Raw genomic sequence first — 19492 nt, 5'->3', positions numbered from 1 at the left:
GCGGCGGGCGCGGGGGCTGCGGCAGGGCCGCCCTGAGCGGCCCCTCTTCTCCCGCCGGAGCCGCTTTGCCCCTTCTGCGGACGGCGCCGAACAAAGGGCCGCAGCACGCTCCGCCGCTGCGGGAAGACTGCGGAGGCAGGGGCTGCCGGCCTCTCTCCACCTCCCAGGGGGAGGCGCCCGGCGCTGCGCGGGGACCGGCCCGCGGGGAAGCCGCCGGGGATTGGCTCGGCAGGGTGCGAGCCGAAGGTGCCGGGGGAAGCCATCTGCGGCGCAGGCGATTTCGCCCGTTGTACGTGGGGGTGAACGGGGACTCTTGCCCTTGCGGTTCGTTTCTAGTTTTATTCAGCCTCTCTTTTTATTGTTTTTCTTTCTTTTCCCTTTTCATGGGATCATGGCCACGGCAGTGGGGCCGTGATGTCTCCGGGAACAGCACCAGTGCTGCAATGCTGCCCGCAGCAGCCCTAGCGAGGGGAGGCGTTTGAGCGGCGGCCGCGGCCGTACATCCTCCCCGCGGCAGCGCCGCCGCCTTTCTCTACCCGCCGTTTGTACTCTGTGCGCCCAGACCGGCGGGAGAGGGGCCTCGCCGCCCGCCCAGCGCCGTCCCCTCTGCTCGCCACCAGCAATTCCGCCGAGTAAGGCTGTAAATTAATAACAATATTGAAAACCCACCGACCCATAAAGGGGAGAGGGGGAGCAGAGCCGCGCACAACATGGCCACTCTGCTGCGGAAAATCGGGCTGATCCGCCTGCACAACCGGGACACGGAGGACCCCAAGCACCACCACCACCGCAGCAGCAGCCAGCAGGGTTCCTCGTTCAGAGGCAGGGGCAACCAGAAGAACAGCAGCAACAAGCCGCAGCCGCAAGGCCCTCCCGCGGGCGGCGGCGGCTGCAGCAGCAGCAGCGAGAGCAGCCCCGGGGGCCACAAGAACAAGAAGGTGCCGGAGCTCGCCAAGCAGCCCCCACAGCCGCGCTCGGGCGGCGGCAGGGAGAAGCCGCGGGAGGCGGCCAAGGAGCCCGGCACGGGTAAGGAGGCGGCGCAGCGGCCCGGGTGCGGGTCGGGGCCGGCTCCGCTGGTGCCGCTGCCGTCGGGGTCTGGGCCGCTGGCGCCCGCGGGCCGGCAGCAGCATTGCACGCAGGTGCGGACCCGGCGGCTGATGAAGGAGCTGCAGGACATCGCGCGGCTCAGCGACCGCTTCATCTCCGTGGAGCTGGTGGACGAGAGTCTCTTCGACTGGAACGTGAAGCTACACCAGGTGGACAAGGACTCGGTGCTGTGGCAGGACATGAAGGAGACCAATACGGAGTACATCCTGCTCAACCTCACCTTCCCCGACAACTTCCCCTTCTCGCCGCCCTTCATGAGGGTGCTCAGCCCCCGCCTGGAGAATGGCTACGTTCTTGACGGTGGAGCCATCTGCATGGAGCTGCTCACCCCTCGCGGCTGGTCCAGCGCCTACACCGTAGAGGCCGTCATGAGGCAGTTTGCAGCCAGTTTGGTCAAGGGGCAGGTAGGGGCTCCGTGGACTCCCGCTCTGTGTGCGTGCGATGGGGTGGGGGTGTATCTGTGAGCTTGTTTGGATGGGAACCCCAAAGGACAGTGGGTCAAGCCTCGGCTGTGACTGACCTTGGCCAGGCCTGGGCGACGGCTTCCCAGAGGACCTGGCTTCATGGGGGGGAAGGAGGCAGGAACACACGTGTTTTGCTCTGGGGTCCCTTCTCAGGCAGGTGCAGCAGAGGTGTGGGGGCAGCTTGGAGAGGCAAGGAGCACATGCATCCATCCTGTCCTGCATGCCTTTTGTCCGCATGCTTGGCAGACTGCTTATGACACCAAGATGTCGTGCCTGTTTGCCCCTGAGGGGCACGTCCATCACTCCAAAGCAGAAGGGACTCTTTCATGCCCCAGTGGGGTTTGGGATTCGAGTCCACTGCCTCCTACCCTTCATCAACTAGTCGGCCATGCTTGCTGGTCTCCTGCGTGAAGTGCTGCCGCTAGCGTAGGGTGCAACGATATAGCTGCTGCCCCCAGGTCTTTGTCTGGTGCTGTCCTGCATAGCATCCCTCGGGGGACAAGATGTTTATCCCAGGTTAGGGGCTTGGCACACAGGACAGAGTTGTGGCACGAGGTCACGCCTGGAATTGTTGCCTGAGACGCCGGTAAAGTTGTGCCAGTTTAAAATCTCGCCGCCTAGAACGGAAGAAGTAATTTCGGGTATGTGCTGCAGTTGCAGCAGTTAAATGGTTGCTGCCAGCTCTCCTCTCTGGAGGAGGTGCCTGGTTCCCCCGGCAGAGGATTTCGTCTGAGGGGAATCAGTGCATTTTATGCCTTTTTTTTTTCCCTGCAGAATATTCTTAGAAGTATTTCATAACCTGGTTTAGTAAATGGGTAAATATCGATGGTGTGAAACTTGTAGCCAGTCCTTCTTTATGGTTATTGTAGGGGGAAGTATTACACGACTGTGACTGAGTGATTTTCCTGTTCACTTTATGTCCCCTTGAACTTAGGGGACATGTACAGCTGCACGTTTGTCAGTAAAATTATGCTGAATGACTTCTGAAATTCATATCTTGACAAAGAAGGGAAGAAAGAAATAACATTTTCTCATTTGCTTCGGAAAGCGATTACTCCTGTTTGCCTCTGTGGAACTTCTTTCATGAGCAGAAGTAAAGGCTTGGTTTCTTTTAAGACTGAAAATTAATTTTGATTATTTAATGGACTCTTATGAGTGGCTTTTCCTCCTTCTGCTCTGTTTGAACTACTGCTTTTTTTAATCAGGTAGTATTTGTCTCTGCTCTTGTTTGAAGAGTTCAAGTTTCCTAGGTCACCTTGGGATATAAAAAAACATCTACCAGAAAAAAAAAAAAAGCCTTAATTTACATTGAGCTTGGGATCTCTTAAAGTTCTGTATTGCACTTTATTAACTTACGTCTTTTTATGGAGATCACAATTCTCATTATTTTAAGCAAGGATTTAAAAGGACTATGCTAAATTCCTTTTTCTTTTCTCTTTTTTCTTTTTTTTTTTACAATGTTGAATGTAAAAGAGTTTTTTCCGTATTGAATGTTGAATGTAAAAGGGTTAAATTAATATCTATTGGGACCATAAAATGGCTCAGTGAAGAAAACCACTGAATTGTTTTATTAGTAATAGATGCTAATCTATATTTGATGTTTTTCTTCTCTAGGCCACTTAGATTTCCAGAAAGTAGTATTAACTTGTGTTTATATGTATGTAATTAATAAACACATTTAAATATAAGGGTTTCCATAACATTCTTTCAGAAGGTTATGAAGTTAATTACAAAAAATGAAAATGTGCGTGGGGTAGAAAAGAAGCAGAAATAAATTGCTGCCAGTCATGTAGTAGTTAAGTAGGTATAACATGCATATTTCAGCATTTTGGATCGTTCATTCCAAGTGGAAAGATTAATGGGTAATGCTGACAATAAATTTAACTTCTAGGTTACAGAGGTGTAGCCTGTGATGGGTTACCAGCCTGTCATCAGAGCCAGGCTCTGTGTCATGGGAGCCACATTTCTGTAATCACACTCCCCTTGTTATGTAATTTCAACTCCATTGCATAATAGGGCTCAAAATACAACAGGCCCTACCCTATCCTCATTTCATTTTTCAATAATCAGGTAACCTACCTTAGATAGTATTTTTTAAAAATTAAAATGAAGCCACTGAAATGTTGAGAGCTGAGGCCCTGCATTTCCCAGATCTGCAGGGCTGGTTTTGGGTAACTCTTGCCCTACTGTGGGTAGTCTCTGTGCTTGCAAGGAGCCGTGTTGAGAAAACAGTGATGGCTTACACCATGTTAATTGTGTAATTTCAGTAAGCAGCTTGCACCCTGCAATACAATGAAATATTCAACACACTGGCTATTATTTGGAAAGGCCGGACCGGCAAGGTCCATTCTACTGCGTCAGAACAACCCTGCATGAGCAAATGGCGGCAGCCATGAGGCAGAGTGGGAGATGAGGTGCTGCAGCTGAATGGGACCTTCCAGAGAACTGTCATCAGTTAGCAGCACCGTGATGTTGCATGAAATCATTGCAAATACTCAAGCTGGTGACGCACCCAAAAGCATGCCTTGCTGGCGTGGGTGCTGGTGTGAGTGGGCAGGACTGAACTTCCCGCCAGTGTACACTCCTTTTGGCAATTCATGTGATAAAACTGAGGTGGCTGATTTCATTCAACATTTCTCATCAGTTCCATTTTGCTGAGCTAGCTGTAATTCTGCTGTTCTCTGGGGAGAAATGCAGCACTGCTTGGCCTGTTGTTTTGTCAGAACTAATAGTTATCTACGAACTAATACAATTATTTGGGTTTTTAAGTGATCAAAAAGCAGATTGACACCGCAAATACATTTTTGAGGGGGCAGTCAGGTTCCTTGACAAATTCAGATTTTTTTTTTTTCACAGACCTTTTAGCAGAGTAAAAGAAGAATTGAGAGAAGTTGTTCTGACATGTCACAGGTGAAATATTTCACTCACAAGTTTTACCTGTAAGGAGACATAAATGTGCAATACAGAAATTAAGAAGTAGCACATTTCTATTACTTTTCAGCATTGCTGTTGTAAGCAGAGAAATCTGCCTCTAGGATCCCAAACCTGAACATGTCTCCCAAGGGGTGGAACAGTCTCTCAGGATGGCTGTTTCCCCAGGTTTCGGAAACCATATGCCTTGGGTGACAGTACTTGAAAGGGATGCACACCCTTCCTTCTTATTGCAAATCTAGTGTTGCATTTCTAGATACCTTTTGTCTGGAAAAAAATGGAAAATTTCTGTTTGAATGAAACAATTCAAGGAGAAAAAAAAAGTTAATTAACAAACAAGTTGGAGTTTGGTTGGTTGGTTGCTTAAGCTATTCAGCTGAGAAAATCAATTATTCACACAGCTCTAGTCAGTATCTTGAGGGCAATTCTCAGTACATCAAAGGCCTAAGACTGTTTCTCTGTCTGGGATTCAGAATCTTATTTTAAAATACTTGTTGTTGTCCTTAACTCAACTGTAGCCTTTGTTTTAAGAGGATGACTTTGTGCTTGCTTCCTGCTCAGTCAGCTGCTTGCTGGCTCTTGTCGTCATAGGTGAAAGCTTGGCCCTGCTGAGCCAGTGAAATGGTAGCTGTGAGCCACTGGAGAGTTGGACTGTCAGCCAAAAAGGTGGGGTGGTGCTAACAAAACAATTTGAATTCAAGTTGTTTGTTGTGGAGGCAACTGTTTGACATCCCTTGTCCAGGCAGAACCTCTCTTTTCAGTCTATCCAGGCTGTGGAACTGGCCTGCTGAGTGTTATTCCTTCTTAGCAGCACTCCTTAAAATGTTCTGTTTATAATTTCAGGGAGAGATTTTAAAATGAATCTGTTGCTCTGCTTCCGGATAACAATGCCATTTTCATGATAGGATTAATAACTGAAGAAAGAATGGGGGAACGGTGCCAGGTCGTATCTGAGTGGTAAAACAGTGGGAGGTTCGTAGTGGCTTTCCTTGAGTAATGCACAAGGCTGAGGCCAGCGTCTGTCTCAGGGAGGACTCATCTCTCTCTTGTTTGAAAACACGGTGAATGCTATAGTCCCAAATGAAAAGGAGCAGGCTTTTTCTGAAGGATGATGATTTTTGTGTCTTCTGATAGGCATGTTGTTTCTTACAGGAGAGTAATGCTTTGACGCTGCTTCAGTGAATTTTAAAAGAGAACAGAGCCATGTATGCCCATGTCCATATAATGCATCAGAATTTTTCTTTTTTTAGAACGGCTAACAACTACACCTGATGTCTTGAAGACTTTGAGCTTAAGCTTTCAGTAGTGTTAACCAGTAGCTGCCTTGTCCTCCTTTTTATTGGTACCTTGTTCTCTCTATGGAGTCTGGGGACAGGACTGCCAGTCAAAGACTGCTGTCAAGTAACTGCATGACTCTGCAGACTGTCGTGCAAAAAGTTCTTTATTTTGAGGAAAATTCTCCCTTATTCCTTCAGTAACTAGAAGGAGCATAAAAATTTTGTTACGACATACTAAAATAAGAACAGGGAACCCCTAGTTATAAGAATTCTTGCTGTGGTGGGTTTCTGTATAATGTTTTAAATAAAAATCAAAATATGGTTTGTAATTACGATTTATTTTTCTATTAGAAAATTTCCTGAATTCAAATATAGTATGTTGATCCCTCATGTTATAACTTCAGAAATACCTCAGTTGAATCCTATTAGTTTGCCTCGAGGTGTGTGCCCTATATGACTATCCATCTTTTTCATTTAAAAAATACAAGTATCCCATCTGACTTCTGCCAGATTCAAAAAGGAGAAATGGGTTTATTTCTTAAAAAACAGATACAGAAGGTAGCTGTTAATCGTAGTCTAAGTTACTTCCTCTTCATCCTTTCAAACAAAGAGTGAGCATATAGCAGACGGGACTTGCACAGTGTCCAGAAGGTCTGTGGAGCACCGGTCTGTCAAATATGTGTAGCAGAAGTTAATTGCAAATCCGTGGGTTTTTATACTCCAGATGCTGGGTTTGAGGACTGTGGCCATGAGTAAATTGGCTAATCTTAAAGGCTACAGAAATGTATAGAGAACACAAATACATCTCTCAATTATTTTATGTCATTGTATTGTATTAGGTCCTTAAAAAATAAAACCGGCTTGCTTTTTGCTTCCAGTTAGTTGCCTGAGCAAATGAGACCAATTTATCATCAAGGCAAGAAATGTTGCTTTAGGTCCATGGTTGAAAAGCACAGGAACTCTCATACAAACACGACAGAGGAGACAAAGAACGTATTATGGGGCTTATTAGTCAAGAACAGATATGAATACTGGGCCAAAGAGGTAACAGACTATTGTTCAGCTACGGAAGATAAGCGGATGTATCGACCTTCTAAGTTTTTTGTTGCAACTGGGAAACATAGGATTTTAAAGCTGAAGTGGGAGCTTGAAAATTTTCTGTGTTGAGATGCTGGAATTGATGAATGGGCTGGAAAAATACTGTTTATTTGTACCCTGATATATCGCTGTTCTGACAATCCACTTCTATTACGCAAATGTATTCTACTGTGAGGAATGAAGACATTGGGATTCCAACTCACTATAGCTGGTTTAATTCTTTTAAAAAGCAGGGGAAACATAATCTCCCTTTTACCTCTTCAAATCATAAAAAAGGAAAATTTTAAACTGCTTTCAGCTATCATCCTTAGTGTTAAAATAGTCATTAAGAAAGCTAAATCACTAAATTGAAACAAACTGCTTATTTTAAAACATGCTTTTATGGCAAGTAGAACTAATTTTTCCTGGCAATGCTTGATTGACCTCCTAAATAAGAATTTAAAGTAATGGCTACTTTGAATCATAGGAAAGTTGAATTTGCTCAGAAGAGCAAGATTCTTCTTCCCTGAATTATAAAAGAAATCCCCATTTTCTTCAGTGAAGGTGTTCAAAGAACTGTGTCACGTTTGGGTATTTTGTCAGTTCCTTTGTTGAAGAAGTGTATTTTTTTCAAACACAGAAATCCTAGTCCTGATGGGTTATGTTGTGTCCCCCTGGAGGAGTAACCTGAACGACTCACTGTCTATTGTGAGGAACATTTACTTTTCCTTGTACAGCTTAGTCTTGAAAGCACGTATATTTCCTACCATCTACACATGCCCAGGGATTTCCATGCATGACTGGAGACTTAGAGGTTGAAGATTTGTAGATTCCACAGTAATTCTGGTCTTCATATCACAGGACTTTTATTGCCAGGCTGAGGTGTGTCACTGACGTGGGCATGTGTTCTCACAAAGTAGGTTGTTGGCTAAGTGACACAATAATAGCTACATTTGTTTTTCCTATCTAAGCTTCTTTGTACTGAAGTGCTGATCTCTTCTTTTCCTTGACATATTCATACCTTCACATGCAGTTTCCAGTTTACAAATTATCTTCTCTATAACTATCAAAAAAGTTAACACTGACATTAGGCATAAAGTGAGATGGGAGGATTGCCAGGCACAATTACTCCATACTTAAACAGAGAAATCTTCAGGAGCTGCAGAGATTAGGCTGTCTGAATGCCTCAAAATATGTCTGAAATTGAATGTCTCACTTGTAAATGGAATACCGAGTTTCTTCGTATTTTTTAAAAGCGTGCGGCTTTCAGCTGGCTTGAGTCATACACCACAGGGTCATTTCTGCTGGGTACTGAGTGCTCCACAGTGCTGGTCTTGAACTCTGTCTGGAAACAGTAGTAACTGAGTAGATCCTGGAAGATGCAGGATAAACTGTGCAGGAAGGACATGGCCCTGTCACATACCCTGACCGTAAGTGAAACCAGCACTGTGCTGGGAATTGGAAGAGCACACATAGGGAGAACCATGTGCTTTGATGAAAATGAATTTGCACAAACCATGTAAGCAGGCACCACTCAAGATGTTCACATGATTCCTCTTGGTCTGTGCAAAACATGTAAGTAGGCAGCACATTTAAGACATTCACATGAAACACAGGCAAGGTGTTAGTCTGATCTGCCCTATTCCAATTTAAAGTTAAACCGAGGTACAGCATGTGTATCTGTCCTCAGCCATGTGTGGCAGTTACTTGCCCATTGCAGGCATCTGCCAAGTCTGTCCTCAGAAAATGTCTTTTTATCTGCTTCATGATTTTCTGTGTATTACTAAAGTCAGCGATCCTCGTTGATTTAATCCTCTTTTGTGTGAGGTCTCCAAAACCCCTGGAACCTCTGCAGTGACTCTTTGGTAAGAGTTACAAGTCAGCTGCAAATCTACATTCAAGGGTGAGTGAAAATAAATCTGAGGAAGGAAGAGTAAGCCTGTGTTATGAAATGACTCAGAGCTCAGATGCTTCTCCTAGTCGGGCTTTAGGAGCTGTGGAATGACTAGATGTTTTTCTTTCTAGATTTGTGTTACTAATGGTAACAGGCTCTCAGCTGCAGTAAGAAGTGTAGGGCTTATTTCCATAACATGTGCCCACTAAAAAAATAAAAAAGAAGTTGATGTTACCGATTTTTCAAAATTTCTGTCAGTTTCTGTAAATGTAAAATTTTCTGTCAATTAGATGAGATTATTTCCATTAAAATGTACCTAGTACTGAAGAGTTTTGTGATTATGGGGGGAGGAGGGCATTTCACAGCTAGAACACTTAGGCTGAGGAGAGGTGGTCTGAGTTTAACTTGCAGGTTCTTCCACAGACTTCAGGTGCAGTCATGGGTAAATGATATAACTTCACTATATTCCTCTTTACCACCTAAGAAGTATGGATAATCCTTGTTCCAAAAGTCTTTTGGGGATACATACTTAAAGCACTCAGAAGTGGGAGCTCTGAGTAGATGTCCATGTTCATCAGTATGAAACATATCAAAGTCAAGAAATTGTATAAATAGCAGGGGAAAAGATGCATCAGCCTGTGACTCTTAATCTTACTGAATTTGGTCTTGACTCAATTAAATGTTCCCAGAGGTAATCTGCTTTTTATATCTGGGAGTTTTTTAGCATGATGAAACTTAGGGAAATGTGGAAATTAGACTTGTTGGCCTGACTGTAGCTTCTTCATCTTTATAACCTGTCATAAATGATGATTTGCTTTGCTTTGGGTGGGTTTACACCTATGACTGTGTTAAACTTGGGTAACTTCAGGTTCTTGATGTGGAGGACCTGTGTGCTGATGCAAAGAAGGGTTTTCATGCTCCCATCTGGACTTGTTCTGTCTGACTCCACTTGAACCATTTTCCATAGAAATGTAGTCCAGGATGCTCATCAGAATAATGGGAGAAAATGTCTCTTTGTTACATAGACTAGCAGGTGCCAATTTGATGGCAGGGGACAGGAACCATCTCTTTTGACAGAATCCGAACCATGTTGTAAGACAGCATCTTTGGCCCTGTTGATGCTAGAGGTGCCTTCCAAGAATTTAGTCAGCTCCCCAAATTTTCTTGTTCTTCTGCTGACCAAAGTTTGTCCCACCTGTACAACGCAGGAATGGAGTTTGTTAACCCTTATCAGTACTGCAATCGGGCATCTGACCCCACTGGCTATAGGGAAAGGCAAGGAAGGACAGCACAGTGCTTTGTAGCTTAAACCAGGGTTGGAGCTACTTGCACACAGATGAGTGAGCATTAATAATCTAACTCAGATTTGTGTTTCCTGGACAAAGAACAGTCACACTCCCAGAAAGAGAAATCTATAGGATGCTGTAAAACCAGAGCTTGATGAGTTTTCACTTATTTGAATGGATTATTCTCAAAGAGGGCCAAAAAAAAGCTGTGGAAACATAGCTTCAGAAATTACACATTTGCAGGAAAAGATCCCATTTTTAATTCACTTATGTTACAACATTACCAGTATTTGTCTGCATCATTTTCTATACTGCTTTGCTTTAGCATAGATAATAATTATATATATAGTGCGACATAAATTATGTGCGGTTTTTGAGATGTAATTAAATGTGCCTTATCAATACATGAAGGAAAAGAATTATAAGCCATGTAATTGGTAGGAGAGACTGTATATATTGCTCTCTTACAGTGATGTTGTGACACATTGCAATCATTGCGTTAAGAATATGACAGTAGCTCACTCTAGCATTGCTCTACTTTTGAATGCTTCTATAGAGCCGTGTGGTGGTTTGGCCCTGGCTAGGGGCCAAATGCCCACCAAAGCTGCTTTATCACTCCCCTTCTTAAATGGAGAGGGGAAAATATAACAAAAGCCAGTAATAAGATAGAGGCAATTTAATAATAATGATAGGCAGAAGCAATAGACCAGTGGATGTGAAAGCAGAGAGAGATGTTAGTCTCCACTTCCCATCAGCAGGACGGTGGTCAGTTTTGGGAAGCAGGGCTCTCTACGCATGGTGGTTCCTTTGGAGAACAGACACCATGGACGAATCCCCACACTTAATTCCTTCACTTCATTCTTGTATCTGAGCTGATGTCATATGGCATGGAATACCCCTTTGGCCAGTTTGGGTCAGCTGGCTCAGCTGTGTCCATTCCCAAGATCTTGACCACCCCTCTTGGAATAGGGAAATGTTGGAAGAAAACAGCCTGGATACTTGTTCAGCAGTAGCCAAAACGTTGGTGTATTATCAACTACTGCTGCAAAACACAGCACTGAAAAGATGCTTCGAGGAGAATGGACTCCAGCTCAGCCAAACCCAATACAAGCCAGTGGAAATATTTTTCTCTGAAAACTATTTTTTGATATTCTAGAATAAGACTGTTTCAGACCTAAGCACTCTATCCCTCTGTTACTTATCAGAAGGGATTTGAGTATGTTTGCATAGCATGTGTGTTTGAACAGTTGAGGCCCAAAGCTGCTAGTCACTGGCACATAAGTAGAACATGTTACATGCTGGTGACTCATAGTGTACTCCAGGTCTTACAAAATCCACAGTTTTTGCATCCATCCATGGAGAAGCCTGGGACAACAGACTTGGAAAATGGGCATATCCCTGTGGGTCTCCTTCCTGTCCTTGGAGGGATCATCATAGATGCAATGTGTGGTATGATGCCCTCCTACAGCCTTTTGTATATCTCTAAAGAGTTGATCATTTTTTGTCTCTTGATGTTTACTTAGAAGTGGGTCACTAGAGTCTGCTGTAAAGAACTCTAAGAGATTAAAGGAGAAAATTAAATTGTATCCATGCACCTTTATCCTGGTTTAAATGATGGTCTGCAGTCAGCCCCATGTGTGGAAGGCTGATTTGATTTGTCCTTGGAAGACCAACCTTGAGTTGCATATCCAGGATTAATGAACGGAATGCATGGCTGAGGAGTTTGCATTAAGGCCAGCATTAACAACATGAAGGCTTGCCTGCTTCTGAGTCTGTTAGCTGTGTACTGTTTACTTAATACACCTTTTTGTTAACCAATTCACAAAAAAAAAGTTTGGAGTGTACCTGAAGGGATTGCTGTGGCATTTCAAAGATGTGTAGTGCAGGGGCTTATGCTATTTCCAGAATAACCTCCATCCTGTAAGATCTGATGACAGCATACAATAAATCTCTGAAAATCTGAGACCACATAACAAAGGGACTTTTATCAGGAGAAGACTGAGCACAACTTTGAAGGATCCAGGATCTGGGAGTTTATCTAAGCTTGATTTGGAGACCTTCATAGGTGCATTTGAGCCAGCACTTAGGCAACTGCATGATCCTGAGAAAGGCTGGTCACTGTTACATAGTCTTGTCCTTCCAGGTACAGCAGAAGTGCTACAACATGGAAGCACAGCTGATACTGTGTGCTGTGCCAAAACTATTGAGTTTTGGTCTGGGAGCTACTATAGTTGGTATGATCTCTTCATTGCTAGCAAAGAAATCCCCATGAGGCCATTCTGATTCTGAAAATAGGAGAAGAAATGTCAGGACTGTTATTTTTATGACACATAGGCCAGACGTGGGCAGATACATAGTTGTAGTGGGATTACATAGTTAAAGAGCTTCAGGCTTCGTATTTGGTATCTCTGCACAGGATTTAACTTTGTCCTTGGACTACCTCATGGCATGATGTTGTTGAGAAAGCACGGTGCTGCTAATAATACTGAGGGACTTTAAAGAGCTGCTAGGTGTTGAGTTGTGTATTTTTGTGGATGCACTTCAATGTCAGTGTTCTTAAGGGGAAAATGTGCTGATGTGTTCATGATTGTGGAAAAACATGTAGACTGGTGCAGCATCAATGAGAAGTGGAAAAGCACCAGGATTTGCCCACAGTGGTCTGTAAGCATGGGTGCCAAGTCATATATGAGATTTACCTTTGGTCTTTTGCTGAATATGTCAGTGTTCCTGGAGGTCTTCCTCCTAGCAGTTGTTAGGGATATAGACAGGATCCTTATCTGGTGTTTGAACAAAACTCCTTATTCTGGGCAGGAGTAGACCAGTGGCATGCAGTTGCTCACTGTGCCATGCAAACTAGATGCGGCAGGAGCACGAGCGTGTGAGGAGGCTGAGAGAAGCATATGTTGCCCTGTGTTTCAGCCTGGCTGTATAAACCAGTTGGATGCTGTGGCATTACTTTCACCTTTCATATATTTCTAGATTGTTAAATTTATATCCTGATAAGTACATAAAGTCACAGCAGATGGCAAAAATCTAAAATGTTCTTTCTAACTCTTTCTTTTAATGAGGTTTTCAGTTATCCCTTTATTAAAAGCACTCTGTGAGTGTGTGAAAGTATTGCAAGTATTTAAAATCAGCTCCTGGTGCACTTCTCAGGGCTAAAGTTGACATGAGCATCTTTACTAAAGGCTTAATTGTCTTAATATTTCATAGAATGCTGTGGTCTTGTTCAGATATAGTTTGATGTATTTTCTTGGTTTTGTGCTGAACACATCACAATACTTGCCATGCAAGTGGTCGATGCCTTACAATGGCAGCAGTGACATGTGGGTTAAAGACTGGTCAAAATGCGTGTGCACAATTCAGCTATGGCCTGTTGGGCTGCTTTTACCTAAGTGTGTTTGCATACTTTATTTACCATTTTATCATCTTTACAGAATGCAGCAGCTCGTAGTCTCCTGACCAGAGTTAAAATGACTGAAAATAAACTGTAGCCAGAGCTGGTAACAGTGCCCGTTGGAATGTTTGACACTTTATGTAATTGCATGCAAAATGCCATTTTTCAGTTAAACTTGGGAGGAACTTTGTGGGAGTAGCAGAAAGCTAAAAATGATTAAGACAATAGATCCACCCAAGTACAAACTCAAAAGCATCTGAACTGTCTCAACTGGAATTCCATTCTTTACTTCTGCTTTAGGTTTACTTGAGGCACCAAAAAGGGAAACTTTCAGTCTGCAATGTTAAATTGTCCTCAAATTATAAATACCTGGCAGGATAATGGTAAATAAAAGACAGTCCTAACCATGCCACCCATAGTGTCTGTATTAACTAGAAATGCATGGACTACAGTGGGGTAGAATTAGCTGGTCTTTGATGATGCATTTTACATACAACTTATATATGGTACCAGAATGCATTTTGGAAGTGGATTTAATGATCTGATTCAAACAAATATAAGAATAAATGTGTGGAATGATGCTTGTTTCACATGCTGTGTCTCCTGCAGCATTTTAGATGATGTGATGATCCTCACTGCATTATGCAACGTCTAATGTTCTTACTTTCCTTGTTTGAGAGCAGTATGTAGCTGACACTGAATATGAGCGGTAGCTGTCCTCAACAAAAAAGATCCTATCTCTGGGTACAGGTTAGTTTTAATACTTAGATGAAGCTGGGGAAGACATGGATCATACTGTGTTACGTGCTATGTGCACAATTCAGAAAGCTATCAAAGCTTTAAATGATAAAATAATATGTATAAGACAAGAGATAGCAAATGGAATTAATCCACAAATTGAACAGTAGAGTAAGTTTATTTTCAAAAATACTTCATTAGGGAGATTTGAGGAAAGCATTTCCTATGCTGATTTAATCTTCTGTTGCACTTTGCTTTATCTTTTTCTGTTTCTCTGCTTCCAATAAAAATATATTAGGAAGAAAATGCAAAATGTGTTTTGTAACAACAAAAATACTCCTGCAGGGTATATAAGATAATTAATCAATGAGATTTTAAAACTATGTTACCCAGATTTATTTAATTACTCCTTTTGTCATAGCTGAAAAGGTATAAAAGCTGTTTTTGTGAAAATCAAATGGCTATAAATTGGCTGTGAATAAATCAGGGTGAGAATTAGAGGCTGTTCCTAGTCTTTACTTAAGGTAGGCTCTGAAACACTGTACTTTTATGATGGTTCTCCAGGGTTGTTGACTCTGTGATACTCACACCTCCAACTGTATTGCAAGTGCAGCATCTGTATTGATTTGAAACCTGTTTCTGTCTCCTTTGGCCCTGGGCCGATACCTCATCACTACTTGTAGCAGCCTGTCTTCCTCTCCACCTATAGCCACTGGCCCTGGGGGACCAGGGAAGGGGATGAGGACCCTCTTCCTCTCCTGCAACTGAAAAGAGATGTGGGGGATGCTTACAAAACCCACCTATCCCCAGGAGCTGGTGGGAAGCCAGGTGCTGTTTTTGTGGCTCACCATGGTCCCTGTCTGTTTAGGACTGCATCCCCAATCATACAGGGTGGGCATGAGGGTCTACACCCTAAATGCTTTATCATAGAGGTCTCTTCTCTTGTTTGCAGGGGTCCCCATGCAATGGAACAGGAGCAAGTCCTGTGGCACAGCCACAGCAGCAGCTGTGGTTGCTGCATGCAGAGCAGTGTGCCAGTGCAAGGGCTCTATGGGAAAAAATAGCTTGGCAGATTTTAATTTTTTTTTCTTTTGCCTTAACTTGCATATAGTTTTTAATCATCTCCAATAATGCATTTGTCTATTCAGTACGGGAACTCCGCTTTCTGGTCCCTGTAAGTGAATGTCTCTTGGCCTGATGCGTTGAAGTTACACTGTGATTTCCAGCTATGTGTTCACATGTTTAATGAAGGTTTTCTTTTTTTTGTTTGGTGCAGGGCCGTATCTGCAGAAAAGCTGGCAAATCAAAAAAGTCATTCAGTCGAAAGGAAGCAGAAGCAACATTTAAGAGTTTGGTGAAGACCCATGAAAAATATGGGTGGGTCACTCCACCCGTCTCTGATGGCTGATGTTAGCAACCTGCACTTGACAGAAATGCTGAACAAAAGTACTGTGACATCTCCTCAGTGCTGTACTCCGCCCATCCTTTTCTACTTCAGCTTCAGTTGCATACCATGAATGTCAAGGAGACATCTAAGTTATTTATGAACAGATGTGTTTACAGAGGGAGACTTAAAAAAAAAAAAAAAAAAAAAAAAAAAAGCTGTGTAGGATTACATTTCAAGACTGGAGAATGGTCATCATTGAAGTCACTTGAGCGGATGCTGAGATTGCGTCATTTGCCCCCATACAGCCCACATTGTCTTCAGCTTCTTTCCATGACAGCAGCACCAAACAGCAGTACTGGAAAGTCTATCCATTACTGCTAAGTTCATTTAAATGTAAATGAAACAGTTAATATTTAATAGGGAAGCAGTGCATTGCAGGTACATGTTTGCTGTGCTGTTTATCTTTGTCTCCTAGCAGGTCAACATAACTTGAAGATTTGTCTTTATGTGGAACTGTGGTCTGCTGTGACTAAATTTAGACCTCATTTGTGCTCTATATATGACCTTTAATTCATAAGTGAAACCAGAATTTAAATGCTGAAAGGTCCTAGTGTTGAAAAATTAAGTGGAATTACCCGACCAGTTACAATGTGCTATCTATGCTGATACTGTGATGTGCTGTTCAGAAATAAACCAGTGCAGTGAGCTGGAGGTTAGGTGTTTTTTTTAAAAACATCTACACCAGGGCTTGGAGCGTTTGGTGGTAGCAGAACCACTACCCTGCCAGTACCTTCTGCAGTAGCACGTGGCCTGTCAGTTCTCCAAAATGGCAAAACAAACAAATGAAAATGGACAAAGCAATCTTCCAAAATTATCTGCTTAATTTTAAAATGATATGACAGTAACAAAGTAAAAATTTTCAAGGCAAATGGGACATGGTTTGTAAGATGATTTGCATGACTGGAATTTTCTTTTTTTTTTTTTCTTCACTCGGTAGGCATTGTAGGTACTGTATATAAATGTCCTATTATTTAATCATTAAGATTTAAGTTTTCTGGTAATCAAATTTAAAAAAAAAACCAAAACCTTTCTAAGGGCCTCCATGAAAGTTGGAGGTAACGTTTAGAATGGTATAAGAAAAGCATTATAAAATATGGATTCTGAATGGAAAATCGTATTGGACACATGCTGAATAAAATCACAAGTATCATTTCTCTTGCCTCAGGAATTCAGTCATTTTGGCCAACTTTTGTTTTCTGAATAAGAGATTTTGTACTGTGAAATTAGAGGCACCTTGTAGATATATCTGTGGTGGTGATATTTTCATTGAAAGCCAGACAGTATCCACTGTAAGGCTGATAGTGAGAGGGGAAAAAGTTATGTTTTCTAAAACACTTTACTGTATGGCTAATGCAAGACCAAATCAAAATTGTTGACTAGTTTCTGTTTTGACTTACAGCAACAGCGGACACTATGCAGAGAGTTTTGAGGTTTGGAGTTTGATTTAAAAATACACAGAGTGGAGAAGAGTAATGAAGGACAAAGGAACCTGAACGCAAGCAGAGAATCAGCACAGGAGATATTTGTGCAAAAACGCTGCTCAGATTATCTATAGATGCTTTGCCGGTGTAGCTGTTTCTTAGGTAGGTAAGGAGGAAAATAAAGCCTTCACCAAAATGGTTACGTAGGTCAGAGCCACTCAGTTTTGTGAAGATAGCTGGTTTCTTACATTTCTCCTCATCTCCACCAGCTGCCTCTTCGCTTTCTCCTCTGACCATTTGTGGTAACCACCTGCTGTGCCTTATCTCAGTTATAAATGGAAATGCTTTGTACAACAAATCTGCAGAGATCTTGCTGTGATTTATCTCACACTCCTTTATACTTGGAGCTGATGCTGTAAGCAATGCACATATACTTTTCCTCAAACTGTGTATCAGTTCTTTGCATCCAGCAGCAGAAGGTATCTTCTAAGTGAGGAGTAACATTTCAAGAAATTTATTTACTTAGTTTTATAAACATTTTATTGTTATCCTTTATGAAGGAGGAAATTGGTATGTTTCGTTAGGCATCATTTACCAGCAGTGCTGACTAACTGGGAAGGTCCCAGCAGACTGGAGATTGGCAAACATGACACCCATCTAGAGGAAGGACTGAAAGGAGGACGTGGGGAATTAGTGACCTGTCAGTCTGACCTTAGTGCTGGGGAAGGTCATGGAGCAAATCATCTTGAGTGCCGTTGTGCAGCATGTGCAGGGTAATGAGGTGATCAGGCCTAGGCAGCATGGGTTCATGAAGGACAGGTCCTGCTTGATGAACCTGATCTCCTCCTATTGACAAAGGTGACCTGCTTAGGGAATGAGGGAAATGCTGTGGATGTTGTTTATATGGACTTCAGTAAATCTTTTAATACTGTCTCTCACAGCATCCTCCTGGAAAAACTAGTTGCACATGAATTGAATGGATGGACACTTTGATGGTTTAAAAATTGGATGGATGGTTGGGCCCAAAGAGTGATGGTGAATGGAGTTAAATCCAGTTGGTGGCCAGTCATTAGTGGTGTTCCCCAGGGCTCCGTACTGGGTCCAGTTCTCTTTAATATCTTTATCAATGGTCTGGACAAGGGAATTGAGAGCATTCTCAGTAAGTTTGCAGATGACACTAAACTGGGTGGGAGTATTGGTCTGATTGAGGGTAGGAGGTAGGCTCTGCAAAGGGATCTGGACAGTCTGGATCAATGGGCCATGGTCAATTGTATGACGTTTAACAAAGCCAAGTGCCAGGTGCTGTGCTTGGTTCACACCAACCCCATGCAACACTACAGGTTTGAGGCAGAGTGGCTAGAAAATTACCCAGCAGAAAAGGGCCTGGGGGTGCTGGTTGACAGTCATCTGATCATGAGCCAGCAGTGTGCTCAGGTGATGAAGAAGGCCTGACTTTTATCAGGAATAGTGTGGCCAAGAGGAGTAGGGAAATGATTATGTCCCTGTACTCAGCACTGGTGAGGCCACACCTTGAATGTGTTCGCTTTTGAGCCATTGACTTCAAGAAGGTCATTGAATTGCAGGAACTTGTCCAAAGAAGGTCAGTGAAGCTGGTGGAGAGTCTAGAGAACAAATCTCAAGAGGAGCAGCTGGGGGAACTGTGATAGTTTAGTCTGGAGAAGGGAAGGCTGAGAGGATACTTCATTGCTCTCTACAACTACCTGAAGGGGGGTTGTATGGAGGTGGGAGTCGATCTCCATAGTATCAAGTAATAGGATGAGAAGAAATGGCCTGGAATTGTGACAGGGGAGGTGTAGATTGGATATTAGGAAATATTTATTTACTGAAAGAGTAAAGAGGCATTGGAATATGTTGTCTAGGGAGGTAATAGAGGTGTTAAAAAAACGTGTAGAGCTGGCACTACAGGGGTGTGATTTAATGACCATGATGGTGTTAGGTGGACAGCTGGACTTGATGATCTTAGAGGTCTTTTCCAACTGGAATAATTACATGATTCTATGGTCAAAATAATTGGCAATCCTTAGTGGGATTCCCTGAGAACATGCAGAGGAATCTAGCACTGTAAAGCATGAGGTTGGTTACTTCCTTTTGGAAAAGCTTTCCCCTCATCAACACTGCAAAGTGATGTTAAAAGCAGTGTGAAAGTGTGGTAAATCTTTGGAGGGACTTACTTCTTTCTTTGCTGTTTTTTAACATGCCTCTTTTTTTTTTCTGTCACTGGATTATTTTAAATCTTCCTGAGAACCATATCTTTAATATTTAATTAAAGGGTTAGCTAAAAGAAGCATAGTGGGTGGATTGCTACCACTTTCCTCAAACCTACTTATTACGTGTCTTCTTAAGTGTGCTTTAAATAGTTAGAGCAAACATCATCGCTAAAAATCACAGTTGCTTTCTGGCTGTAGGAGGTTCTCTGTATCAGTCTTGGAGCA

At 42.9% G+C, this 19492-nt stretch overlaps 1 protein-coding gene across 1 annotated transcript; it reads left to right on the top strand.

Annotated features, from left to right (window-relative positions):
• Positions 1–710: 710 nt before the first annotated feature.
• Positions 711–15690, top strand: UBE2QL1 (ubiquitin conjugating enzyme E2 Q family like 1). The gene is made up of 2 exons (XM_054381912.1): positions 711–1511; positions 15448–15690. Exons 1-2 carry the CDS (start codon positions 711–713, stop codon positions 15577–15579), a joined length of 933 nt encoding a protein of 310 aa, XP_054237887.1. The 3' UTR covers positions 15580–15690.
• Positions 15691–19492: the final 3802 nt, after the last annotated feature.

The sequence above is a fragment of the Indicator indicator genome, chromosome 6 (genome assembly GCF_027791375.1).
Source record: "Indicator indicator isolate 239-I01 chromosome 6, UM_Iind_1.1, whole genome shotgun sequence".
Classification (NCBI taxonomy): Eukaryota; Metazoa; Chordata; class Aves; order Piciformes; family Indicatoridae; genus Indicator; species Indicator indicator.
This window is presented reverse-complemented; position numbering and strand designations above follow the sequence as displayed.